The sequence below is a fragment of the Panthera onca genome, chromosome A1 (assembly GCF_046562875.1).
Source record: "Panthera onca isolate mPanOnc1 chromosome A1, mPanOnc1 haplotype 2, whole genome shotgun sequence".
Classification (NCBI taxonomy): Eukaryota; Metazoa; Chordata; class Mammalia; order Carnivora; family Felidae; genus Panthera; species Panthera onca.
In genome coordinates this window covers 105589111-105616916 of record NC_138339.1, presented here as the reverse complement: position 1 = coordinate 105616916, position 27806 = coordinate 105589111, and the positions used below count along the sequence as shown (strand labels likewise).

Sequence of the window (27806 nt, the reverse complement as noted above, 5' to 3'; positions counted from 1 at the left end):
TGGAACTTTAACTGAGAAAATGATCCAGGAAATGTTTAAAAAAAATAGGTATGTGTCCTTCCAGCTCTCCCTCCTCTGCCACTTTTTCTTGTGTTTATTCAAGTAATTTGGATGCATACCAGAGCTTGGGCAAGCCTCAGAGTATTTCTGATGCCTTGATAGAACATACCGTACAATCTGGGTAGGTTAACATCTCTTATCTTACGCATTTGAGTAGTCAGCCTGTCCAGAATGCGTTTAATCTGGTCACCATCTTGATTTAGTCATGTGACGGGTCCTGGGGCGATAGTTTGTCAAAGAGGTAAATGGACACATTAAGAGGCATAAAAAGACCTATTTTGTTGCTCTCCATTGATGAAGTCATTGCACATCCTTAAATAATGCTACCTGTCAGGTTTTTGGACACTTTTCTAAGAAAGGAGAAAAGATGTTGAGAAGATAGCTGTGAGTGCAGCAGGGGCTGACGGAGGACCTGGTGGCTTTGGCAATCAATACCATAATTGTGTGCCTGTGCTATAATTTATTAAAGCACCTCAAAATATTTTACAAGTGAGCTCAGGAGTGCTCTAATTTTACAAATGAAGCAATTGATGGCTGACTGTAAACTGCTCCTTATACACTTTCTTGATCTGTGTTTGAGTCAGGAGGCACAGAACAGCAAACAGCAAAATAAAAAAAGACCAGTGCGGGCCAGTTGGATAATGGTGTCATCTTCTGCATTAGAACACCGCCGATGAGTATGATTACAATACAGCTGGTGGGTGCCGAGCTGAGTGCGGAGCCACACCAGACCAGGAAGTATGCCAAGAAACAATCGATAGGAGATGTATTACCGAAAATTAATATTCTGCTGCTGAATTATTCTTATTGATTTAGGGATTTTGAAAGTGGCCATAGATAATTCTGTGAACAAAAGCATTTGTATTTCTGGAGCAGAACACCAAAATAACAGAGGAAATCCCATCTCTAGCACGAAGCATGGCTCAGGAAACACAAAACTTGAGTTATGTGTCCTCAGGAGGGCCTATGCCTATTCTTGATGTGAGAGGTGGTTATCTTGCAAAGCCACATGTGGTAAAGCTTCATTTTATGTGGTCAGATCTTTAGTAGAACCTGTGTCTAATCATTAGAAGAAACATTAATAACATGAAAGGAGAAAGGAAAACTATCAGAGATTGGCAATAGAAGGTTCCAGTTTGCTCCGAAGGGCAGCTGTCCTGCTTTGCCCTTGGAGCACGGTGATGCTGAGCCACTGGGGGTGAATGTCAGTGGGTTTGGGGAGCTGCTGTCCTTGACCATGCCTGACTACCTCTCATACTCCCTTCATTCCCCCTCCTCCTGGTGTTCTGCTTGTCTTCCAATGTCCCCACCTCTCTTGCAGTGAAGGGTATTATTTATAGCAGATAAAAGATGAAGCACTGTCACTGGGTCTCAGTTTTCATGTCTCTAAAATGAAGGGTTTGAAATGATTTCCAGCTCTGAACAGGAATGATTCTGAGTCCATCTAAGACTGGCTGTCCTTAGCGAAGCACTTCCTGGAAAATGTTCATGAGAACTCTCTGTAGTTATAAGAGTTTTTAAAGAACTATAATTCCTGATAAAAAATATTCTTGAGAAATCTTGCTTAGTATAGGTTATTGACCATTTACCACCTTTTTGTGTGGAGCTTTTTACCTAAAATATTTTCTATTAAGTCAGAAAAACCCACCATTTTTGTCTGCACTCTATTTCCACAAATATAGCAAAAAAAGTACAGAAAAGTTTTGTAATTGGTGAATTGAGGTAGAGTATAAATGCATTTGTTGTTGTATTCTTTTAAATTTTCTGTAGGGTTCAAGATTTTAAAATAAAATATGGCTAAAAAATGGAGGGTAAAAATGGGCAGGGGTATTTGCCCTTAAGGATACTAAAACAAATTACAGGAAGTGATTTATTAAATGACTTTCTCAAGGGCAATCAAGAGCTAAGTGTAAGAACCTGGAATACATTCCAGTTGTTCATCCCCATTCTTGTGCTTTTTATTTTTAGGCCTTGTTTCCTGCCTAAAATAAAGTCAGATGTAGGAAGAAGTTCCCTCCAGGTACTGCTTTTGAGCAAAAGTTTTTGAGCCTGGCAACATTGCTGTATATTTCTGCTTACAAATTATCCCAATGAGCAAAGCAGGAGATGGGTATCTGTTTTATAAAACTGCTGCTTGAATGGCACTATGTAGATATTTCATCCATTGAGAAGAGGTGGGTGGTTTTCTTCTGAAGCTAGAATTTTCATTTCTGAAAGCTTGAACCAGAAAGAGGTGTCCATGGCAAACAGTAGTTAGAAGTGAAGGAAGGAATGGTAGATACAAATCTATGCCTAGTGCACTCTTCCACTATTTCCAGAATGGAATGTTCCCTCGGAAGGGCACTGGGAACAGAAGAGTCTAGAAAGTCTTTATTAATTCTCTCGGAAATTTAGGAGAGAGGTGTTGAATACTCCGTGTGGTCTTCCTGATCCCAGGCCTTTGTGGGCTGAGACAGGGGCAGCTTTACGTGAGCAGACAGTGGCGCTTACCTGGTCCCTTTCCTCATTTCCTCTCTCTCTTTCCTTCTGGGACTTCCGGGAAGGAGGGTCTCCAGATATTTTTCAGAGTCTTAGGATGTTACCTGACCTAGTAACAAACTATGAGATGCAACTAACTGTTTATAATTAGCGCACACCTCATTGGTGTTACAGTGCTTGTCAAAAGCTGAGAATCTTTTACTCTTTATAGTCAGTGCTGGGTGAGCACTATGTGGATCATCAGCTTGGCAGAGAGGCCATCCCTTTCATTCAGGTCTCAAGCAAGCACCGTCCTTGCTTGTGTGGACAATGACCGTGCATGTTTCATGACCTTTGGTTGCCCCTTGTGCTTCATAAAGTGTGATGAGCAGCTGGAGGCATGCAAAAGACACCCACATTCTGATAATTTACAACCTGACCACCTATAGACCTCTGGCACCATAGATGGGGCAAACTCTGTGTTTCCTCTTAGATTACCCTCCTCTGAAAAGTAGTTTCCCTAACCCTCATCTTCATGAACACAGAGAATCTAGGGTTTTAAAAGCTTAAAGAAACAGGGTGAAGTGCACTAATGTAAACTAATGTAACGTGCACTGATGTAACTAATGGTCTATTGTCCAGTAGGTGGCGCATCAGCAAATCTCATTTGCAACTGAGAACTAAAGATGTTGAGGGTTTTTTTTTTTCAAAATAAGTTTTAATTATAAACTTTATATACAGATTGTTGTACAATTATTTTAATAAAGTGAAATAGTGAAAAGTACAAAAAGCAAAGCTGGCTCCTCCCCTTTAGTGAAGTATCAAAGGTTTGTTCATATCCCCCAATTAGTGATGCAGTAAGTGAACAGTCTTTAAAATGGTCTCAGGGAGACTGTAAATTGCTGCACTAGAAACCAGGACCCCAAACATATCAGGCCCGAGTTACCACTGCCCAAATAATTGCCCTGCAAGAGTGAACACTGAGGAGCCAGGACCTTCCAGCAAACATGGGCACCCATAAAAACATGGTTGAAGTTATTCTAAAAATAGCGGTAGTGTAGCAAAATCTCTCCCACCTCCAATTAAGTAACAACAGGATGATTTGCGAACTCTAAAGCACGAAGTTAGAGCATAAATAAATGGTGCATATTGCATTAGAGAAGTGAGCCCTTCTGTTTCTTCCAACACTCAAACTGCATTTCAGAGTACGTGTGGGGTCACTTGCTTGTGTGTGTAGAGAGCAGGTTCCACCGTCCCACACTGATGGTCCATCCCACGTGGAGTTACTGGTCCCTCCAGTCATAGAGGATCCTAGGGGCCTTGTGCATTGTCGCCAGTGACGCCATTGACTGCCTCCTGCAGGCGTTTGTGTCCTCCCAGGCCTTCAGCTTCAGGGGCGTCAGGCCCTCCGCCCCTGGTGCTGCAAACTGCAGGGACGTGCCTTTGGCGTGTGCGTTTCCTCCTCCGGGATCTGCGCAGTCGAAATGTGCACAACGTCAATCTCATGGCGGCTGTACCCATCCAGAAGCAAGATGCATCCATAATGCATGTAAGGGAAAGGCATACCCTACATTCAAGGTGGTTTACTAAGTCAAGTGGAAAAAAGCAATTGGACTACTGAAGGCTAATTTTCTGTTAGCAAAATGGCAGGAAGAACTTTTTAAAAGCTAGTGTCTGGTTGAAATTAAAATGCTTTATCATGTCACATGGAGACTTGTTCCACATTTGGGCTGCAGATCACTGCTGGACGTTAGAGAATATGTTAATCTTGGTAGTATCTTGAGTTCTAGGGAATAATACATGGTAGGTGTTTGGGTATCTTAGGTTTATGTATTTGAATTATGTTAAGAAAATGTTGAATGCTTGAACAGCTGGGGCCATGCTTTCCAGTGACTTTAAAAAAGAAAAAAACATTTTAGTGGAACCTGGTAGGTGTAACTTCTTGAAGAAATCATATTACTGGAATGCATTATTAGAAACTCTACTGCATGTGCAATTAAATACCACTGCTAAACGAGTAACTCCATGCTAAAAGTCTATTAGTTACAGTTTTTATACTCAAAGATGGTTAAAGATGTTTCTTCAGAAGCATGCAAAGGAAGTGACTTTCTCACTTCTTAAATGCAAGTATCCCCTTGTGAAACTGGTACATAGCTCTAAAACCTGTATTTCAGAAGACAAGGATTGAGAGAAAATCCTGCTTTCCTGTAACACATTAGAATTTTATTACATATTTTCCCTAAAGAAATCTATATTGTTACTGATGGCTTAGACTAAGGAATCTCTGTGTATTGTTTCACAAAATGGACCCAGATTTGATCTATTAATATTTTCAGTAGGTAAAACAGTCATGATACGCATAGGCTATTACATCTACTTTTCTTTAGAGGATAGTTAAATGATATAATGAATGGGCTTTTCACAGATGTCCTTTTCTCCTGTCTCAGAGGAGAGTGGTGACAGGCATTCACGGTTGTCAGGTGAGCTGTGAAATCTTCACTAGTTTGGGTAGCACTGGAGAAACCTCAAGAGGAAAAGCTGAAGAATCCTGTTTGCTTTTAATAATTGAGTCATGTAATGTGTTTAGTAAGGCCAAGACCGAGAGGACTTATCCCGTTCACTGAACTTCAATTCTAGAGGAAGATTGTGCAAAAAGTGCCTTGTCTTTCCATGAAAATGTTAAGTCTTTGGTGAAAAGAGATTAAAGTCATATTCTTTTATAGCTACAGGAATTAATCCTTCTTTTCCTTTACTGTTTTCCATCACTGTCTCCCCCAGCCCTTTTCTCAAGTTTTATAATCTCTTGTGCGGAAAATTATAGGAACTCCATAGTGAGAAGTCCCCTACTACCCCCTGGCTTAGTACTCCTGTGCCCTTTAGACCCATGGTTGCCTGACTTCTCCCTACAGTGCAATCACCTGGAGAGCTTCAGAAACTACTGTTGCCTGGGGCCCACCCTGGGAGATTGTAATTGAATTGATCTGGGTGTGACCTTAGATTTTGGAATTTATAAAAGATCTTCCAGTGATTGTAATGGGCAGATAAATTGGGAAATCTCCCTTATTCTCTGCATGCCTTTTGAGTTCATCTATCCTTCGTACTTGGGCAGAGCAGCTCCTTGAATTTATGTCTTTGTGTCTCTACTGATATCCTGTGCTTTGTTTCTGTGTCTTGGGATCCCATGACTGCGTTCGGGTGGGACTGAGTCTTTCTTTCCTTCTCGTGTTCTCAGCATTCATCATAATGCCTGGCTTATAGTCAATGTCCAGCAGTTGGTTTTTGAATCAAGGGGATACACACACACACACACACACACACACACACAAGATGTAAACAAATTGATTCACATGCTTCTGACTCAGGGCAGTTGTATTGCCCAGGTAGATATTTCTCCTTTACTTGAAGAGCACAGATTTTCTAATCTGCTTTCTTTGCTCAAAGCAATGATAAGTATATAAAATTAAAGAGGAATGTGTTCTGTTGTGTGGTATTAGCTAAAGTCACAAAGGCCAGCTTTAGATAAGAGGACAAAGAAGGGCTAAGCCTGTATTCAATAAAGCTCAAGGAAATGATTGTCAAATGTTGTCAGTTTCTAACAGAATAATTCCCCTATGGTCTTACTTACAGAATATTAATTTATCTAATTGATGATAATCTGGTCAATTTATTGTAGCATTAAAAATGCAAATTAGTTACCACACCACAATATTCACTGATGTGCCTGATACTTTTTAAATTTTATTTTATTAGGTGATAATGGGAGGCATAATTGTTAATGTTTGATTCTGGCAAAATACAATTAGTTTCTGTGAAACACATTGTGCATTAATGATATCATTAAGATTAATGGATATAAATGAATGAGCAAAGGATCTCAAACAGAATGTAGTGACTTTATATCAGTCTGTAAAACTTGAGATAGATTCCCTTGATTTTTAAGGATAATGTGCTTGAGCTGCGTTTTTAGACTACAGAGAAACTAAATCTAAGAAATTAAATCACCTCTCAGCAAGATCAGTTTTCAAACATTTACTGTCATGTTTTGAGAATATTAATTTTTGTTAAAGCTACTCCTTAGTTTTACCTAAAGAACTATTTTAAAGACAACTTTTAATAGTAATTTCCAGGTCCTTTATGTATAAAGGCTATGTATATTTTGTTGTTGACAAAACCTAAAGGTAATGTATCACTGTTCTTTGGAATTAGATATGATTTCGTGGTGGTCTTTGTAGAACAAGATGTTCTACAATAGAAATTTATTGCATTTATCATATTGAAATATTAAGAAAGCTAGACAAGTGTTTTGATTTTTCTTGAGCTAAGAGAAGGAGAAAGAAAAAAAACAGAGGCTGATCATCAAACTCTTCTGGAAGAGTCACAGACTAAATGTGTGACAGAATCCCAAGAATCACATGGTATTTTGGATATAAATGCATGACTGTATGTTCTTGAAGTGTAGGACACTTAACCCCTAAAACAAACAAACAAACAAACAAAAAGCAAAAACAAAAAAAAAAAGAGTTTATCTGTCACCTGTACAGTTGAAATTTAAACAATGTTTTCAACATCATTTTTCTGATCTAGGTAGACATTAATATTGTGTGATTGGGCACTGCTTCATGTGACTTCTCCCTGAGTATTTATCCTTGGTCTGACCTTCATTTAGTCTTCTGTTCGTCCTCCTATATGCATATCCAAACATGGGTATGCACACATTTGTTTTTTATTTGTGTGTCTCTTTGAAGGTCTGGCAGGGGAGCTCTTGCCCTTGAATTTCTGTTAAAGCATCGGTGGGATGAACGGGGACGACAGACGAGGAAAGGGGAGGTGTTCTGGAGCTCAGCTGCTGTCTGGGCACTGGTCTCTGACTCAGAAGTTCGAATCCTTTGGTTTGCTCTGCCTTTTTTTTTTTTTTTTTTTTTTTTTTTTAAGCTGATTTAGGACTTTGGGCTCTTCTGTTAATCTCATTGCCTCACTTTCCTTGTTGGTAAATTGGGCCAGTCTCTTGCCTGGCTACTTTGCAAGAAACTGATGAGGATTAATGCAGTAGACTCTGGAGCACATTTTGTGTTTTTCTGAAGAGCACGTTTAAAGGGAAGAGTTCGTACCGTCGAAAAGGGAGAGTTTCTCGACAGAGTTCATACCGCCGAGAAGCAGTGTTGTATCATGTTGCTGTGTTACGCGGTCATGTCCCAAGGAGTACTCCTTGCCGTTATCCGAAAAGGAGTTGCTGGAAGCAGCTCTATGTCTGTGCCCGTTGGAGTTGAATGATGTGTTAGTGCAGGGTGATGGAAAGAAAGGCCAACCACATGTGGGGTTCAGTGGAGTCACTAACAGGTTTCACGCACAACGTCTGACTTAGAGATGCTTGCCTGAAACAGGCTGAGGTGTTTCTTAATACCCTTTTGTGTGTACCTCTTAGCCTTACTTAGCTCCAAAGTATTTGTGAAAGAGGCACCAAAAGCGCTTGGCTACGTGCACACGATGCAAACAAGACCCAGAAGAGGTTCCCATTCAAAACCTCAGGATTAATCTACATTGGTGTCTCAAGGTTGAGTCAGGCTGTAATTATGATTGTAGGGTTTAAAGCAGTTAGCTTGCACACGGCTCTTCATGTCTGTATCGTAAGCGTGTCAGTATAAACATACAGACCTAGAAAGAATGCTTACTACTTCATGTATGCAGTCCGGCCCTAATTTCATTGAGCATGCTGTCCTTGGTCACTCAGGTTCTAAATTCCACAGTGACTAGCTTGGTTTTTCTCCTTAGAAGATTTTTCCGATCCCTCCCTCCCCCACTGCCTTGTGCTTTCTTTTATTTGAGAATTGTAGCTAGGTTAACATTACATTTAACCTAGATCTTAGCTTCCTGTCAGCGTGAGATTAAGAAACAGTTTAGTGTGCGTGGTCTGAAAGTGCTGTTGTAATCTCTGATTCAGTAGCTATACTTGAAATAGGGACAAGTCAGTTCCAAATTTTTCAAAATTATCTTGCTTCATTTTTTATCTCTAGGTATATCTGGTCACTTTAGGAATAATTGTAGGACTGTCTCTTTGCTTCCAAAGCTCATGAAATATTTAGTTGCTACCAGGAGTGTTATCATTTACATATACACCTACTGACTTACTTGTTTCTAAAGTTCATCTGGTTGATAGGCCTCCTGTAGAGTCAGGACTGCCAATGTCACTTCACTCATCTACTCTGATCTTGATGTATCTATTAATATTGAAATAGAGGAGTTTGCTAACCACTAGTTCACACTCCCAGTGTTAGCTGTGTATCATTTAGAGATGAAGGGGCATAATTGAAAAAAATATATTAGAGCTGTTTCCAATTGTCAGATCTTCATAAATGCTCTCGTATGAAAAAAATGAAGTTGTATTACCCAGTTTTATTAGAAATGCTATATTTTGCTGGATCCGTGTGTTCGCAAACTAGAGAATATTTTCCTGCTGTGATTGATGTTAGGGCATTTATGGGGATAGTCTGCTATATTTCATATGTATATGAGGATGTCATTGTTAAAATGTTCAAAAGAAAATTATGTATGTGATTTATATTTTATTATTTCCTTCTAGGATGTAATTTTTTCAATACCGTGATTCCTGTCATATTGTCAGTAGTGATTTGATGGGTAATATGCCAGAAATAATTAGATAAAAAAAAGGTGATGCAAACGTCGAGACAATATAGCTTTCTTATGAAAAGCCCTGAGCGAAATCATGCATGTTACATTGTAGAAATCACCAATTGCATACATTTAAAGAGTCTTCAGGATTACAGGCGGGATGGAAAATGGAGCTAAATGCAGGCAGCGTGGGATGCAGCATATTTTATAGGCATATGCTTGCTGCTGACCCCCACCTGCAATTTCTGCTAAATGAAACATGTGTTTTAGAAAATGCTACTCTTGGATAAATTCAGACTTTGGTGTATCGTCAGTGGGAAGGTGTTAGATCCCTCCCCTTTCCTAGGAGTAGGAAAAATTCTGTCTTTCTCTAGAAGGCAGGCAGCCCATCCTTTGTTTTAGTCCTCTTCCTTACAGGTTTGAAAATTTTGCTTTGGGGAGAAAAAGACATATAGTGTGAGGTAGTTCTTTACCTTTGTTGACCGTAGAGGTTAGAACTTTATTTTAAAATTTCAAATGATGTTTAAAATCTAGGACAAGGGAATTCATGATTTCAATGTTGCCTCCTGAGCATACTATCTCCTGGGACTTTGAACAGAATGGAACCTGTATCCAGGTGTCTTTTTACTTTTTGGGCATTGATGACACTGGTGATATATATCTGGTTCACTTGCATGCTACTTTAATGAACAACAAATATTGCTAGAGATTAGACAGGAGTAACTTCAGACAAGAATCTTGTCATATTACAGTATTAATATTAGGCACAAAGGAAGATGAATGTCCTTTGGCGCCAAGTATGTAACCTGTTCTCAGAGTTGGCACGCAGACTGTGGTGTGCGTTTCGGCCCCCGCGCTTCAGCCCACCCCTGGTGTCAGCATGCTTGCTGCTTTCTGACTTGGGAGAATGGCAGTGAGAAGCGACTGCTGGGGAGCTGAGCTGTGTCCTCTGCCTCTCGCGTGTTCCTGCTCAGGGCGTAGGAGCCTTAAAGCCAGAACGTGGCTGAATGGTATGTGTTGTTGATACTCTGCAGGCTGATGTGGCCTGAAAGATAATAGAAGAGGAAGGAAAGTGTGGACACATGGCTATGGGGCCAGGAGGCTCCGCCTGAAGGACAGTATGGTCAGCTTCCCAAACTTCCCAATTTCCTCCTTTCCCTATCTTCCTCATCTGAAGCCCATTGTCATATCTTCAATTTATGTGATAGAAACTGAAGCTCCAGGAAGTTAAGGGACTTGCCCCAAGCTACCAGATTCCTCTTTGGCAGAGCCTGGGCAGGGACGGCTCTCTGTGCAGGGTCCTTTCTGCTGAGGATGCTGGAGAGTCACGACTTCCAGAAAATGAAGGGAAGTTTCAGTATTGCTCCGAACAGGCTGAACAGCCTCGCCCTGAGTCATTTCACCTAAAAGGAAGGGGAGATTTAAGGAGTGCCTTCCGTGGTAAATTCCAGAAAAGATGAAGAGTATTGGACCAGGAAATTAAGAGCTGCCAGAAAGCCCCACAGGTGAATGGGGGTGTGTATCATGCCTGATACAATAACTGAAAGGTTACCTTTGGTTGTGTGGAATTTACATGATTGTAAAAATATTACGCTGTATTTAGAATTGAATCGTTTTGGAGCCGCCAGAAGCGTAAAGAGTTGATCAAACTCAGAGGGATTCCCCTGAGGCACAGAGACATCTAAGAAGAAAGCAGAGCCCATCCTCCATAACTTGTCTCTGGCTGCCCTCTTCTTCCTCCTCCTTCCCCAGGGGTCCTCTCTAGCTTCTTTCCTGAAGCAGTGGAAACGCTGCTCCTTTGCTCTTTTAGAGACACATGACCTGTGGAATCTGACATTCCTTAATGCTCTTTCTGATGTGCTCTGACCAGTGACACCTTACAACATGGTAGTTTTTCCTTAGGAGCTAAAAATATCTGACGCCTTCCATGTGTTTTCATTCACCTTGGAAGTCCTTTTTCCTCCTTTGCGTAGACCCAAACAGGCAATAAGGTGGTTGGGAACCAAAATTGGAGCCGGTATCTCAGTCTGCCTTTCCTTGACTGTGTGATCTTAGGAAGTTACTTGACTTCTCTGAGGGTCAGTTTCCTCATCTGTAAAATGGGGATAATATCTATTTGATATAGTTGGTCTAAGGATTAAATGAGATGAACTGTGTGAAGTACTTAGAACAGAGATTGGCACATAGTGTGTGATCAATAAGTGTTGACTATTATTATTTAGAAGTAAAACATGGAGGAAAATAAAGTGCAAAAATTGGGGAGGAATGTAGATGTAAACACGGGAATGTATTTTTGAACAGATCTCCCAGCCACATTGGTCATTGGCATTCAGGGTTTACATTGCAGTATGATTATATTCACAATAATGGAGAGTTGTATGCATTCTCGGGAATAGCCTGTTTCTCCTTTTAAGTTCTTATGGCTTTGATATTACTTTTTCTTAAATACAGACATGGTCATTGGCCATTGACATTGATCTTATGAGTGGAAAAAGTAATCAGTTAATGAAGAAGGATTTGTCTACTTGGCCACATACACTTAACTGGCCAATGCACATACATAAAAGATACATGCATCCTTGGTCTATTATCTAAAAGTAACAGACAGGCTATGGTATTTAATGCATTTTGTGGCTGTTTGTCTACCTTACTCAAGCAGAAGTAGTGATCACTGCCACACATGTACAAGAAAAGACGACGGGATGATCCCCCCACAGATTGTGCTGATAGTACTAGAAATCATGTTTGGAGTATCCTGACCACTCTTACTGATGGGATGAGGGACAGGGAACAGTGGCATTCTTCTGACACTGCTCTCTGTGGCTGATGTGAAGGGAGAAGCCTCTTCCTCCACCAGGAAACGGTTCTCTCAGTCCTCTCTGATCTGGGCCTCCTTAGCTTGTGTGTAGGTGGTCCCAGGGCCAAGACTGGGAGCTGCTGGTAGGGAACGGATTAGGTCGGTGCGGTGCGATGGGCAAGGTTAAGTTTGGAAACTTCCGCTATCTTAGGAATGTATGCATGTATATATGTATGCATGCATGTATTTATTTATTTACTTATGTAAGAGAGAGAGAGCATGTAGGCAGGGGAGGTGCAGAGAGAGAGAGGAGGACAGGGGATCCAAAGTGGGCTCTGTGCTGGCAGCAGTGAGCCCGTTGTGGGGCCTGAACCCACCGACCAACCATGAAATCATGACTGGAGCTGAAGGCGGACACTCAACGGACCGAGCTACCCAGGCACCCCTCTTAGGTTTTTAAAAAAACCTCCTCAAAGTGTTCCTCGTGGCAGTTTTTCAGTGAACCTTAAGTTGCTGCAGAGTGGATATAATCAGAACGAATGTTTACTTTGGGGTAACCAGTGTGAAACTAGTGAAGAGAGGTAACTTTTTAAATTTGTGAAAAATTTAAAAAGTTAAATTTAAAAAGTTAACTGACCAGCTAAATCAGATGGCAAACCTGTACCCTTATACCAAACGATATAACTGTAGACAGGAATTACAAGATCTCAGTCTACCATTTTGTTGAGAATGTGTGTAACCTTATGCTGTCCCCACTCCATCCCCGCTCCCATTTTGCTCAATCAGGATTAGAATTGTTTTTGTTACTGTGAGCCATTTATTGGAATGATCACTAAAATTTGAATTTTACCCATATTGCAGTGTCCATGGATTTTGAGTGTTCTTTGGAGTAAATTATGCCTGCAATAGAGTGTGCATGGGGTGTATTCATACAAATACCTTTTTAAAAAAATCAAGTACTATGAAGCCCCTGGCTTTAGAGTATAATTAATGACAAAAGCTAAGAAATTTTACTTGAATACACATATAAGAGCATTAAACACTGAGGTTGGTACTTTTTGAATTAACTCACAATATTGTGAACAAATTCCATAAAGGTGTTAAATTGCAGGAAAGATGAGTTTATTAATGGAAATTAGGCTAGATCCTAATTATTACCTGTGAATAGTGTCATCGCTTGAAGTTTTTATTGCATTTTAACACATGGCTTATCCTGATGAGAAAATATATAGCAAAGGGTAAATGTAGCAATTTTCCTTTTACTATTCCCTCTGCTAAGCCATTATTGCTGGATGTTATTTTTCAGCAGCCTTTCATTTTTGTCCCAAATGTTTTTGCCTCTGGCTGGTTTTATTTCTTTAAAATGTATGTATCACTTCTCAAAGTGATACATTTTGACAGGTAATCGATATTTTTTCATACTAGATTTGATGCTGCAGTGGTTCTAATCTTCATCTTAGACTTAGTTAATGGTTGAATACTAAACTAGATTTTTATCTCAAAATATTCTTTTGTTAAGAAACATACTTTCCTCCCTTAACCAAATTCCTTTTTATCACTCCCACCCACCAAACATCTGTAGCTGCCTCGTGCCTGGGATACACAGAGTCAACTTATCTGGGATACACATCACTTGACTCTTTGACAGGGTGTCCTCGAAATGTCTTGAGATAGCATTTGCAGCTAGCTTACCCAATTGGTCACAGAAAAGATACTTCTGGCCTCTGCTGGTTTTTTTTCTCTCTCTCCTTCCTGGCAACCTATATGAGCTTTATTTCAAGGGGAAAAAAATCTCTTCCCTTCCTTCTCTGTAGGGAAAACTTGCTGTACCCTCCCCTAGACCCTGTTTTCGCTAGACTGATCAGCACAATGAAGATGGCAGTATTCGGAGCACAGGCATGTGTAAGGACCCCGGCTTGGCTTTTGCTCTTGAAAGTTCAGGTTCTTAGGTCATGATTTTTTTTTTTTTTTTCCTTTTCCTGAAACCAGCTAGGAGTTCCTTATGCCTCTGTGCACAGATGACAGTGACAGTCTAAGTTGGTAAATATATTCTTACCTGCTGCCAAGGCACTTTGTCTAAGATGCCACTTCAAATTTCAGGCAACTGTTCGTGCTCCTCTCTCAGGAGGGTGACTTGAGGGAGAAAGGTCAACAACTGTCATACCTTTTGCTTTCATTGAAGGAAAAGGTCTCCCTTTTGCAGGAAAAGATTCAAGTACAGGTGGGCCTGTCAAGAATGGGGACCTATTTCCACCAGCTTGGCAGATCTCTCACAGGTAGGAAGCAGACCTTACCCTCCAGGCTTTCAGGCTTTTTCTTTGGGTTGTTTCCTTCCTTTTTGTTTGTTTGTTTTCCTTTTTGTTTTGTCCTTCCACGTAAATAAACACATACGGTTTTTTGAAATCGTTTTCAAACCATTGTTTGCAGTAGAATTTTTTGGTGCCTTTTGGCTTGCCCACGGATCAGTTTGGTGCTCGCTCTTTGCTTTTAGAGATTGCACTACTTCTGTACATGGGAAAGAGAACTAAAAACTCCCTGGGGTTTTGTTCCTTAAGTGGTGTCAAATGTGCACACGTAAGTGGAAGAGCACACTGACACCCTTCTCTGCTGATGCCTCTGCCAGTGGTGGCATTTTTTGACAAGGTTTCTCTTTGTCTGAAGATATATGCAAAGACTGTTTGGGAACATAAAATGCAATCAATTTTCCTCAGTGGTTAGATTCATAAATCCCCAAGCTATTTTTAATGACATAATCTAATCAATTGATAGCACGCCTAATAGTGTGTTGACAGCCAGAAAGAGACAGGAAGCTCGTGTAATAGCAGATGGGTGGGTAAGGAATCTCTAATACTTCCTTCCCCGCCCCCCACACTTAGACGTCAAATATCTGGGCTAAGGTAAAACCCAGGAAATGTGGACTTAAAAAAAAAATGCTCTTGTCTTACTCCCTTTCATTCAAGAGAAAGTCTGTCTAATGGAGAGAGTGAAGGCGAATGTGGTTTTCAGATGAATTGCAGAGGGTCCTAGAATCTGCCTCCTCAGAACCCAACTATAATCTCAATTTCAATATCTTGAGAATAGAAATCAAGGGAGAATAATTTATTATAAATTGGTAGTATCGTATATCGTTACTCCTGGGCCAGGCCAGTAATGAAAACTTAATATTCATCTCTTGGTTGCTTTGAATTGAAATCAGATGAGGAGGAGCGGAGTAAACAAGATGAAACAGACTGTGAAATTGCACATGATGGGAATCTTTTTTTTTTTTTTTTTTTTTTTTTTTTTTGCTGCTTATAGACTGTAAATAGGTTAATATTCCAACTAATGATGGCTCTTAGAATTTCTTTTGCCTTTTTACATTTTGGTCAGGTATCAACAAAACTTAAGTTACTATCAGGAGGGAAATTGTTACCGAAAATGTTTCTGTCTTTGGGCCAGGAATCCACTGGCAAGGTATTTATGTAAATGAATGGGCTTTCACCCTGGGAAGTGTGAAGTGTTTTGCCAAGGCAGGAAGAGCAGCCGCCCAGAGCCCTCTGTTTTCAGGGTTTCAGGCAGCGTGTTCTGCTCCGTTTTTTTCTTTGATGCCATCAGAAAGGATGAGCGGCAGGCACAGTGGTGCTGCTTGGCTGACCAGCTGTGCCCTGGTTTTTCACCGTCCCAGTCAGTGGCTGCCTTTTACGGAGGTGTCTGTCACCCCTGATTTACTTAGCCACTTTGACCTTATCGTTGCTTCAGAAGGGGCTTGACCCACAGCCGCTGCCGAAAGCCATTTACGGGTCGCCCGGAATGCCAGAGCCAGCATTTTGAAGGAGAAGGCGAAACAGGGATCCCACGATTTCCCCCTCTGATAGCAGGAGCCGACTCCTCCTGGCTAAACGCATTAGGTACCTGAGCCCACTTGCTGCGCTCTCCCAGCGAACTGCAAGCCTCCGTGATCTCCGAAGTTGCTGGAGTGCATAACTAAGTGGGACCAGCTGACTCTGGGCTCCAATCAGCTAGAGCGTGATGTAAGTGTTCAGCAGCTGCCGGGCTCTGAATTAGCGTGCCGAAGTAGAGGTAGTACAGCATGGCTAGACTGTTGTGAGGCTCAGAGAAAGCGGAGGGGGAGATGGATGAGTCCAGCATTCTAAGACGAAGAGGGCTCCAGGTAGGAGATGCTTCCGTTCTTGAAATGTAGCATTATGAGTGGTCTGCCATTGCGGGTTTCAAAGTTCCCTTTTCATTCCTGGACTGGGCACAAATACGTGCACGGTTCTTCGTATCCACTTGGCGATGTGATGTGCTAAGTCTCTAGTTACGGGGTTCGGTGACATATCACAGGGTTCAATGAGAAAGGCTGTTTTGTCAGAGACAATAGATAGGACTCGGAGTTTGGTACTTTGTGGGTTGTTTTCCTGCTGGGTGTTCAAGAATAGTTGAATTGTGGCTGGCGGTGACAGCTGATGAGCCGATTTGGCATTCTGTCAAGTGTCTGGGAAGTCTGTGGAGGGTGGCAACTCCATTCAGTTCTGGGAACACAGGACTCACTTTTGTGTCAGGATCAACCTCCGAGCCGCAGCGGCATCTGTCTGATGGCCTTGCAGATGTGTGCAGCTGCTGGGAGTTTTCTTCTGCCAGTGAGATGAAAGTTTCTGCTGGTAGTTCAATCAGAGTTGTCTATAATTTGTTTATGTTGAGATGAGGAAAAGATACATTATCTTACTGCCTTGATGATTGTGCCCGAGTTTCTCTAATTAAATTACTCCGGCTTGAGTGTAGAAATGTATTCCAAGTTAAAACTTGGCAAATCAGACAACTTGAAAAAACAAAACAAAACATCTGCTTAGTTGTTTGTAAGTTTCAGGAAGCCAAAAACATAAGTATGTTCAAAATTAGTATGTTTAACTCCTTGATAACTTTTTCCTGTATTTAGGTGGTGTTTTTATTTTTTTTCTGAAAGAATCTAATGACTAGCCATTGTTAAACTCTCATTCATTATTTTTGAAAAAAAAAAAATTCAAACGCATGCTTGATCGTACAGAATATATAGACAGGGCATATCTAGAAATGCTTCCAGATAGTCCTTAATAGTCTTTGACTCACAGCTGGTCTAGTTGTCTGCTTTTTGTTCTCAGTGTCAATTACTAGTTCAACTATAATTCATATTATAATATTGTGGGCAAATTAAAGGATTATCTGCAGGTAAACAAAAGAGGGATTAAAGAAATCGGGGTTAAATGTCATCTATTGTTCCCAACCTAAGTAAACAGACTGCCTCTTTAATGATTTTCACTGTGGTCATTGTCTTGAATGTACAGTGCTGTTAGTCACTGCTGTGGATTTCCTTTTCTTTGTTTTCATCCCATCTATAAAGTTCTGGTAATGCACAGCTGTTTGTGTGGCTCCGTGTCCTCTTTGGGGTCATTGGTTAAATATGGAAAGTCTCTTTGTCAAAAAGATGATAAGCTATTAAGCTCCTAGGGGTTCTGCTTATTCATCAATGGCAATTCTGCTAAGTTTTCTCTTTCCTTTAATGCGTTTTAGATGATTGTTTAATGTATATTTGATAAGAAACTCCTTTTCGTGCTTCATTTCTCTAGTATACATTCTCATCACTTCGGAGGGCATGATTGAAATATGGTGCTTTTGAGGAGTCTAGATCTCACAGAACTTTTAATTTTAGAAATAAATCATTGTGGTTATTTAAAATACTAGAGTTACCTTTTATCTAAAAGATTTGCGACAAAACAAAGGAAACATGGCTCATTAATACAGTACTTAGAGTGCTGTGTGGTCATTGTACTTAACATACTTTTACTATATCTGCCATAATCTATGACAGAATGGATAGAATGTCTGATTTCTTTTATGAATGAGAAAAGTCTTCATGCTGTGAGGAATAACAATATAAAAGTGTCTAAAAGTTCTGCCACCTCATGGTTACAACTTAACTTTGACTAAAACCTATTTTTCTTTTACTCCCATTGTATCTAATATTTTTTAAAAGACATCTCTTATACAGAGTAGCTATTTTAAGAAATTGCTGTATAAGGAATCTATTTACAAAATACAAAATTTAAGCATGTGTTTGTATTAGGAAAGATGTCACTGTGGAGTTCGTGAGAATAACGCCACCTAGTGAATTTAAGAATTAAGTTAATTTACAAATACACACTATTTGAAACATTTCAACATGCAAATGAGATACATCTGTAGTGGTGACGCTAGGCTGAAACCTACACATTTTGTAGTCCTGATACAGACCCTATGTTTTGCGAGGTAATCTTGAGCAAGTCCTGTACCCTCAGCATATGATTATTTTTCCATCAAACGCACATTGTAGCATAAGACCTTTGAGTGTAGTAAGTAGGACAGAAATATAAATGAGGTTTTTAAAAGTTAATGGCTATATAATAAGTACACTAGCATATGGTAGGCACTCAATAAATACGTTGTTGAAAAGCAAGGGCTAATATATCTTTTTATAACATATATCATAACGAGCAAGATGAAATAATTAGATCTTTACTCCATGCATACTATTTGAATTTGTTTTTAAGTGAGAAGAATCAGCAGTAAAGACAGTAAACACTGTTTATTTACAGGGATCATTTTGACAGGACTATAGGATTTTGTACAATAATAAGAGTCTGTTGGTGTGCCGCACTGAATAAATGCATAGCGTGTGGAACAGACCAGTTTTTTAAATAACATAAAGCCTAGTCAAAAATCTGGAGCACACAAATACTGTAATTCCATACGATTGAATTTTATAATAATGTAGCATGTGTTTGGAGTAAAATAATGCGGTACGTGTTAAGAACGTATTTTTCCAATTTCAGTACCTCTAGCTCTTAAAACACAGGAATACTAGTGGTATTTTTAATGTTTGGTCTTTGGGAAATTATTTTTGGTCAGAACATGTAATTTCTCAAGGCATGACTACCTCATAAAAGGGCAGCACAACTGAGTTGTTCATCTGAAGTGACTGCACTTTTCCGTCTTTTCTGTGGACTGTGTTAATATTTCCAGTACTACTGATAGCCCTTCAATCACGGCCTTGGAAATGAGAATGGGAGAAAGAGGCCCCAATGGCTTCCACTGTTGGAATCTGGGAAACTTTTCAGATTGCATCTCAAAACATGGGAAATTCTGACGGATGGATGGGCTTGGGCAGACCTTGGACTTGGGGCAATTTGAATTTCTAGACAGGTCTAATGCATCAAAGGATAACTGGCTCCTTTCAAGTGCTAATATTCCTCATACACGGATCATATTTTTTGGCTGTCAGGGAAATTAATTGTTTCGGTGATTTTTGTTACATGTTTCCGTTGTATTTGTTTTAATGAAAGTGTCCCTTATCCCTAATGTGATAGCTCCCAAGCCTGGAGAAAAATGAATAGGCATCGTTAAAGCAGCAAGGAATCACTAAAAGAGGGAGGGGTCTCCCAGGGAGACATCCTAGGGTTCCTCTCCTGCCATCCTCTTGTGTTTTGCTTTGCCTGGTATCATCTGTTGATTTCCCTCCTCCCCAATTACACATGACTGTTTCAATCCACTTCCAGGCTCTCATGTGCAGCTAGAATGTTAAGTTGTTTTTCCTGTGTGGTGCAGTTAACAACAAAACCTTTCGAATTCAGACTTCTAGGTTTTGTTAGGTTTTTTGTTTTGTTTGTCTTCTCCTACACCTGGCCTCATCTCCCAACCTTAACTGAAACAATAACAAAAACCCAACATTATTACTTTGGCCTAGGCTCTGATTTCCCACCAACCTTCATCTCGAGTTCAGTTTTAGTAAGCAAAGAAGCAGGTGGATTCTTGTGTTCTGACTGGGTGCCCAGCTTCCTCTGTTTCTCAGTCCTTGAATGTAGGTCATTCAAGTCCTGATGTCTGAGTGCGTCTTCTCTGTCAACTTTAATGTGATTCTGGATGTGTTTACACTTGACCTAAAGTTCCATGGCAGTATCATTGTGTGGGACTATTACTGTGTCCTCATTCATTTGAAGACTCTGTATAGTTAGAGGGAGGAAGTTGAGTTAGAGGATTAATAATAAAAAGTTATGATAGTAATACTTGGGGATCAAATACTTTTGTTCTTCAGAGGTTCCAGAAAGGCAAAGAGGCTTCTTTGGGACAGGAAGAATCAGGATGGCAAATGAACTTTTGATAGTGACGAGTACTGCTTGATTAGACCAGCTGTGGCTGTATCTGAAGGGGTGTTTCTTATCCATTGAAGAAGTTCAATTTCTGTCTCTGAGATGGAGATAAAAAGTTGTAGTTTCCTGATTCACAGAGGATAAGGATAGAATGTCCTCCAGATCTCATGTTCACTCAGATTTCTATTTTATACTCAATTTTTCTTTTTTTAAGAAAAAATTTTAAAATATTTATTTATTTTTGAGAGAGAAAGAGAGAGACAGACACAGAGCATGAGTGAGGGAGGGGCAGAGAGAGAGGGAGACGGAATCAGAAGCAGGCTCCAGGCCTTGAGCTGTCAGCACAGAGTCCGACACAGGGCTCGAACTCAGGAGCTGTGAGATCATGACCTGAGCTGAAACCAGACTCTTAACAGACTGAGCCACCCAGGCACCCCCTCAGTTGTTTTCCTTAGCACCTTTTTGTAACCGTGTAAAATAAACAGATTTGAATAGTAGTTCCTCTTCTGCCCCTCCTTATTCTCTGATGCAGCTTGACAAACCAGAAAACTGTCATCTCAGGATTTTTGTCAGTGAAATACTAATTCTTCAAGTCATCGTGTTCCCACCCTTGATTTCTGCCTCTGTGGCCTGCTGTCCCCAAGCCCTAATAATTCTATAAAAGTAAGTCCAGAGTGGAAGGCTACCCTCTTTTGCCTTCGAACTTCTGAGGTATCTGGTATCCCTTTGTGTTCAGGCCCTTCTCCAATCCATGCTGGTTGTCAGCTTGGATGCCCACACCAACCGCATGGTTTAAATTTCCCATGTGATTTATTATCGACCTCTGGATAGAGTAAAAACGTACCTGACTCTTTTTAATGTAGCCTCAGTCTCCTTTTTTGGTTTCATTGCCAGCTTTTTGCCTTGGAGAACCCTTTCCCATCACCCTCTCTCTCCAGATGCCGTAGGTCACCTTCCCCTAAAGTGTTCTTTCCTTATTTTGCCCAAATTCCTGCTGCTCATTAAGGACTACAGCAAATTCTCATTCTTTAATGAAATTTTCCATAATTACTGCATTCCACTCTGGACTTGATAAGAGTCAGCATCTATTTTATTTGCACACCTAGTCCTGTTGCATGATGCGTTGTTTTAAAATTATTTGAGTGTCCTACACTGAAATTATAAATCCATTGAAAAAAAAAAAGAAAATTCATGATTTTAGAGTAGATTATGTGTTCAGTGACAATGAATAGCTCTGTAACTTCAGACAAATTGCTAACTACCTCTGTAAAATGGCAATAATAAATAAGGTATTTGAAGGTTGGAGGAGGTTATAAATCCTGTAAGTGCAGTATCTGGCACAGGGTACTTATTTTTTAATTTTTTTTAACATTTATTTATTTTTGAGAGACAGAGACAGAGCGTGAGCAGGGGAAGGGCAGAGAGAGAGGGAGACAGAATTGGAAGCATGCTCCAGGCTCCGAGCTGTCAGCACAGAGCCCGATGTGGGGCTCGAACTCACAGACCGCGAGATCATGACCTGAGCGGAAGTCAGACACTTAACTGACTGAACCAACCAGGTACCCCTGGCACACGGTACTTATTAAGTTAACCTTAGTACACTTCCTCTGTATTGCCACAAAGCCTTGCATAGTGTGATTTTAAATAATTAAATGTGGGTATCAGGCAGGATCCAGGCAATAAAAGATGGTGTTCATGAACTGGATAATTTGTGGCGAGTTTAATGAAAAGGAAGGTGTAGGCAGGGTATAGGTAAAGTTTAAGGGATGATGGAGTACTAGAGGCTAGAAGTAACAGGGAGCCATCACCTTTACTAGGCCTGAAGGAGGGAGGTGGGGAGCAGTTGTAGAACCTCAAGACAGAGAAGGCCGGTGACAGGTGCCTTAGGTGAAGCTGTATAGCCAGCCCATGGTGATTCTGCAGGGAGGTGCCAAAGGAACATTGCAACCTTATTTTCCCCCTTCCTTCTGAACTCTTCTGCTCCTCATTGGCAAAACCCAGTCAGAAGCCAGATGGGCAAGTGAGCCCATGAATGTTATTCATGCAAGCAGACTTCGAGGCCCAGTACAGAGTGGGGACTGGATGGGCGATGGGAGTCCACGCAGCATGGCGTGTATTTAGCATGTGTTGAACTGCTCCCTGCTCTTACTGGCAGCATTTTGCTAGCCACAGTCAATGTTGACATTTTATAGTGCAGATCTCTGGAGGCTGAACTGAGTTTAAGCATTTGAAAAGATTCAAAGCTGCTTTTTTGTGCAAAGCCCTCAACCATTTCCCACTTACATGTAATGATGTCTTTCTAGTCAGCTCTGGATCCTCTTGGGAAAATGTTCATCCCCTTCTGCTTGAGGATCTGAAGCACATGGGTCTCCTTTGAATCAATAATGCAGGACATCTGCTCTTGAGGTCCTGCAAGCAATCTCAATTTTGAATTGCTCAGCTCTTCAGATGGTGGCACAGAGAAGCGAGGTGTGAGAGGCATATGCCAAGAGATCTCTTCCCATTCATCCGCCAGCTTCCCTGGAGGTCTGCCCTGTCACACTCTGACTGTCCATCTCTGCTCTCCCCAAAATCCTTTTACAGAGTTACGACTTCACATCATGTCCTTGGCTCTTAGTGAGAGTTGCTAGAAGAAATGGCTTTGAGAGCTGGTCTCTGTGCTTTGTGTAAAACTCCCCTTGAAGTCCTCTCCGTTATGATGCGCATTGTCTCTTACATTAGGCCCACAACTCACAAAGGGCCTTCCTCTCCAGGTGAACCGGTTTGCCTCTTTGAATCAGATAATGAGAACTGGCTCTGTCTTGCCTCTTTCCTCCCAGTGATGAGAGCAGTTTCATACTCGGTTACAGTGGCTCTCTACATAAACATAGCCACCATTTCTCCGCCTAGTTCCCTCTTTTAGGAGTTACGTGACCTTATGTATTATGTCTTTTAAAAATCCCAAGTTGCCTGAAAAGGTTTTTCTGTAAGAACTGAAAGTTTAGTACTATTGCACTTTAAACAGTGAAATCATTTCAGGAATGATTTTAGAAGAAGACAAAAGGAGATGGAAAGACCAGCTAATCAATAAACTAAGTAAACTATAAAAATTGTGAATTACATGAACTTCCAGAGATCAATATGCATGCAGCCACCAATCATTTTATCGCCAACACCAGAGCCTAACGAAATTAAAGTGTTTGATTTTACTTGAAACTTAAGTTGCAAATAAATTATGAGTTACAGGAGAGCTTTTTCAAGTGTCTTAGCTTGGAAGTGAAGGCATGGAGGTTGGCAAATGACTTTTGAGACATGCATGTTAGAAGACAATATTGCCGTTAAAATCATGGTTTTGACAATTATTTCATGATGGGGGAAAACGCTGGCACTAATAATTTGAAGTGAAGAAAGGTAACTAAACCGTGTTCATAATGCACGTTTAATCCCACAGAAATGCAGGGTGTGTACACATTAGTCTGTGAGGCAGGGATGAGAAGCTGGAAGGGGGGGGGAAGAGAAAAAAATAACGCATCTAACATATATGAATATACCTAACACAGGTTAAGAATGCATTTTGTTCTTCATGTAAAACAACAGGAAGAAAAGGCACTGAAAGGTTAATTGTATCTTGATGGTGGGATCTAAACATTTTTCTTTGAACTGGTCTATAGTAAGCATCTATTACTTTGTCATCTTTCAAAACTGTGGGATTTGGGGGCCTAGTTTTAATTCTTTGGCGTTGTTGTCTAAGAAGAAGTTTTATACTACTCAACAACATCAATGAGCTCTTCAAGACGCTTTTTTTATTTTTTATTTTATTTTGTGCATCTTTATGGAATTGAGAAAGGTAAATCAATTCTAATGTGATACCTAGTTCCAGACCTTAGGACGGTGGTTCAACTGAATCTGTCCTTTTGAACTACCCGGAGAGCTTCCAAAGCCTGAGGCCTAGATGCAACCTGCGTGAATTAAATTAGCACCTTTCAGCTGTGTGTAGCCAGGATTGAGCCCCTCTGCCCCGAGGGGATTACTTGTCCAAGGAACCCTAAATCATGGAACCACTACTTCTGTATCTCCAGTGCAAGGTTTGACAGACTTCAAAAGTTGTGACGGAGGTTTGGCCTCCTTTTTTCCACTGAGACATTGGTTTGTTTTTTCGGAGAAGGAGGTAGATGCACTCCGTGTATTTGTTTTTTTGACTTCCCAAGCAATAGCAAAGATTGTCATGTGCGAGCTCAAACCAGTAACAAACTCAGCTCCAGGGGGGATTTATTAGAGTGGTGCGGCTGGAGGCAGCCTTAGACCATTACCCTGAAAAGACCCAGGGCACTGGTGGTGTCCAGGCCCACTTTTCCATTTTTTTAAATTGCTGGGATATGCCCCATCATTTGTATCTAGAAACCACCTCAAGGGCCTGGTAAGACCGTTGCTTTATCCCTTGAAGCATGGTCATAATGCTTAGATATTATACACCTGTGGTTTGGAACTCTTACTCTAGATATTCTTCAGTAGTATTCTTGTTGAGTTCTGCACACGTTTGCTATTCTACTTAGATTGTGAATGCAGATGCTTTTGATTCTGGCAGTCAAGCATGGAAGTCCATTCTTTGCCTTTCTTTCAATAAATGTATCATAATAATAATGATAGTAGCAGCAGTGTATTTTGACCAGGTTGGTGTCAGATCACTGAATATTGGGTCTTGACACTATTGGACTTCCCATCCCAGGCTCCAGTGTTACAGAATGAGTGGAATATGGTACTGACCCACGAGGGGCTTATCATGGGGGAGATGCACGGCTGTTGAGGCGGCAGCCAGGGCTGGGTCCTGCGTCTGTCACAGGGCAGAGGCATACACTACGGGGCTGGCTCTGCCGTGGGAGGCACAAGGATTTGTGCAGGTGAGGATGTTGCTGCCTGGCGGTGATGAGTTAGGAAGGGTGGTCCAGGCTGGGGAAACAGCCAGGCCTGCGAAACTTGGGCCGGGTCTGCCCTTTGGAAAGAGCTGCAAGGTAGTGCGTGGGAGAGACAGGTGGTGGCAAGCCAGAGGCCCAAGAGTGATGCCATGTTGAGGCATCTGGAGATTACTGTCGAACAATAAGAAGCCATTGAAAGATTGTAAGCAGGGGGCAGAAATCTTTTGCCAGCTGTCAACTGTGGTGTCACCTGTGCATGAAGAATGCCTGGGAAGAGGCCAGGAACAGCTAGGTTAGGAGCAAGGGGGTGAGGAGTGTTGCCACTGTGTGGACACTGTGTCTCTGAAAGTAGAGAAAAGGCGCTTCAGTAGAATTAATGCATGGGGACCTCTTGGGATGGATGGGGAAAGAGCTGGGAGGAGCCAGGGATGATGGCCAAGTCAGATGAAGACCATAAATAAAAGTGATCTGGGTGGTAAGAAGATGATTAGCTCTGAGCATCTGGAGTTTAAAGCAGCTGTGGAAGCCCTAGAAGCACCTTGTAGGTAGAGGTGTTCAATAAGCAGTTCGGACATATGGCCTTAGACTTCCTTCCGCACAGAGGTCAAGGCTAGATATAGATTCTGAAGTCATCTGCGTTAAATAATTAATCAAAGTACAGGATGAATAATGAGAGAGTACAATTTCTCACAGCCTAATAGATTTGTTAGAATAACTTTCAAGCATTACTATAACATGTATTTTAACACTTATTTTGCAGGGCTGGTTATAATGATAAAAACAGCAAAGCAGTTTTATGCTTTAGTGTCAGGTCTTGAAGATATATCGAGTTTTGAAGATGTGGGGTTTTGTGTGTGTGTGTTTGTGTGTGTGTGTGTGTGTGCGCATGTGTTTTTGCAGATTGCTTCCAACTTTGACAACTTGCCTACGGGTCTCATTTCAATACAGTTTTGAAAAGGCAAAATGAGACATCCTAAACTAGAGGCTGTAATGGAAAAAGCAATTCATTCTTTTTTTTAAATTTTATTTTTTATTTTTTAAAATTTACATCCAAATTAGTTATCATATAGTGAAACAGTGATTTCAGGAGTAGATTCCATAGTGCCCCTTACCCATTTAGCCCATCCCCCCTCCCACAACCCCTCCAGTAACCCTCAGTTTGTTCTCCATATTTAAGAGTCTCTTCTGTTGTGTCCCCTTCCCTGTTTTTATATTGTTTTTGTTTCCCTTCCCTTATGTTCATCTGTTTTGTTTCTTAAAGTCCTCATGTGAGTGAATCATATGATTTTTGTCTTTCTCTGAATAATTTCACTTAGCATAATACCCTCCAGTTCCATCCACGTAGTTGCAAATAGCAAGATTTCATTCTTTTTGATTGCTAGGTAATACTCCATTGTATATATATACCACATCTTCTTTATCCATTCACCCATCGATGGACATTTGGGCTCTTTCCATTCTTTGGCTATTGTTGATAGTGCTGCCATAAACATGGGGGTGCATGTGTCCCTTTGTTTTTTTTTTTTAATTTTTTTAATGTTTATTATTTATTTTTGAGAGAGAGACAGAGTGAGAGTGGGGGAGCAGCAGAGAGAGAGAGAGAAAGAGAGAGAGAGAGAGAGAGAGAGAGAGAGAGAGAGAGAGAGAGAGAGAATCTGAAGCAGCTCCAGGCTCCGAGCTGTTGGCACAGAGCCCAACATGGGGCTCGAACTCATTTAATGTTTATTATTTATTTTTGAGAGAGAGACAGAGTGAGAGTGGGGGAGCAGCAGAGAGAGAGAGAGAGAGAAAGAGAGAGAGAGAGAGAGAGAGAGAGAGAGAGAATCTGAAGCAGCTCCAGGCTCCGAGCTGTTGGCACAGAGCCCAACATGGGGCTCGAACTCACGAACCTCAAGATCATGACCTGAGGTGAAGTCAGACGCTTAACCAACTGAGCCACCCAGGCGCCCTGCCTGTGTCCCTTTGAAACAGCATACCTGTATCCCTTGGATAAATGCCTAGTTGTGCAATTGCTGGGTCGTAGGGTAGTTCTATTTTTAGTTTTTTGAGCAACCTCCATTCTTTTTTTAAAAAAAAATTTTTTTTAACGTTTATTTATTTTTGAGACAGAGAGAGACAGAGCATGAACGGGGGAGGGTCAGAGAAAGGGAGACACAGAATCCGAAACAGGCTCCAGGCTCTGAGCTGTCAGCACAGAGCCCGACGTGGGGCTCGAATTCACGGACCATGAGATCATGACCTGAGCCGAAGTCGGCCGCTTAACTGACTGAGCCACCCAGGCGCCCCAAGGAACCTCCATTCTTAAATGAAGATGACGAGGTTGGTACCATATTGTTTGAAACAGTGAGTGAATTTAAAACCTGTGTGAGATTACATCAAATTCAACAAAGACTTTTCCTTTTCAATGGAATATCTGTAATTGAAGATAGGGGGTTCAGCCAAGAAAGACAGATGGCATATGTACAACCTTATCAGTTTTCTGACACACTGTTGCCAATTTGTGTATGTATACACAAAGACATTAAATCACATTGATAAAAAACTGAACCCTTTTGGGAGTTATAGGTAGGATGCATTACAATGAGCATGAAATGATTATAGAAAACATGAAGTAGTTTTTAATGGATTGTTTTAGGTTAGTGATCATAGTTAGATAGCAGCTACATCTAGAAATTCATTTTATAGGATTTTCATCATAATGATGTTTTTCCTGATGAGATAGTGGTACTTCTGTATTTTCCAATTGCCTCTTCTTTCAATTTTAGCATTGTTCTGAAAGTGAAGGTGGAATTAGACCATTGATTTGACTGTTTACACTTTTCCCTTAAAACTTTA

The 27806-nt window shown here is 40.9% G+C and overlaps 1 protein-coding gene across 8 annotated transcripts in view; it reads left to right on the top strand.

Moving 5' to 3' along the window:
* The window catches only part of MAST4 (microtubule associated serine/threonine kinase family member 4), a 564301-nt gene that overhangs the window by 199261 nt on the left and 337234 nt on the right, over nucleotides 1-27806 (top strand). For 2 of the 8 annotated variants that reach the window (XM_078449305.2, XM_078449296.2), the window contains exon 1: nucleotides 15961-16091. The exons of the other annotated variants lie outside the window; for them this stretch is intronic. In XM_078449305.2, coding sequence (XP_078305431.2) covers nucleotides 16053-16091 — 39 coding nt within the window. In that variant the 5' untranslated portion in view covers nucleotides 15961-16052. Of the gene's footprint in view, nucleotides 1-15960; nucleotides 16092-27806 lie in introns of those variants that run through there. 8 annotated transcript variants of the gene reach the window in all.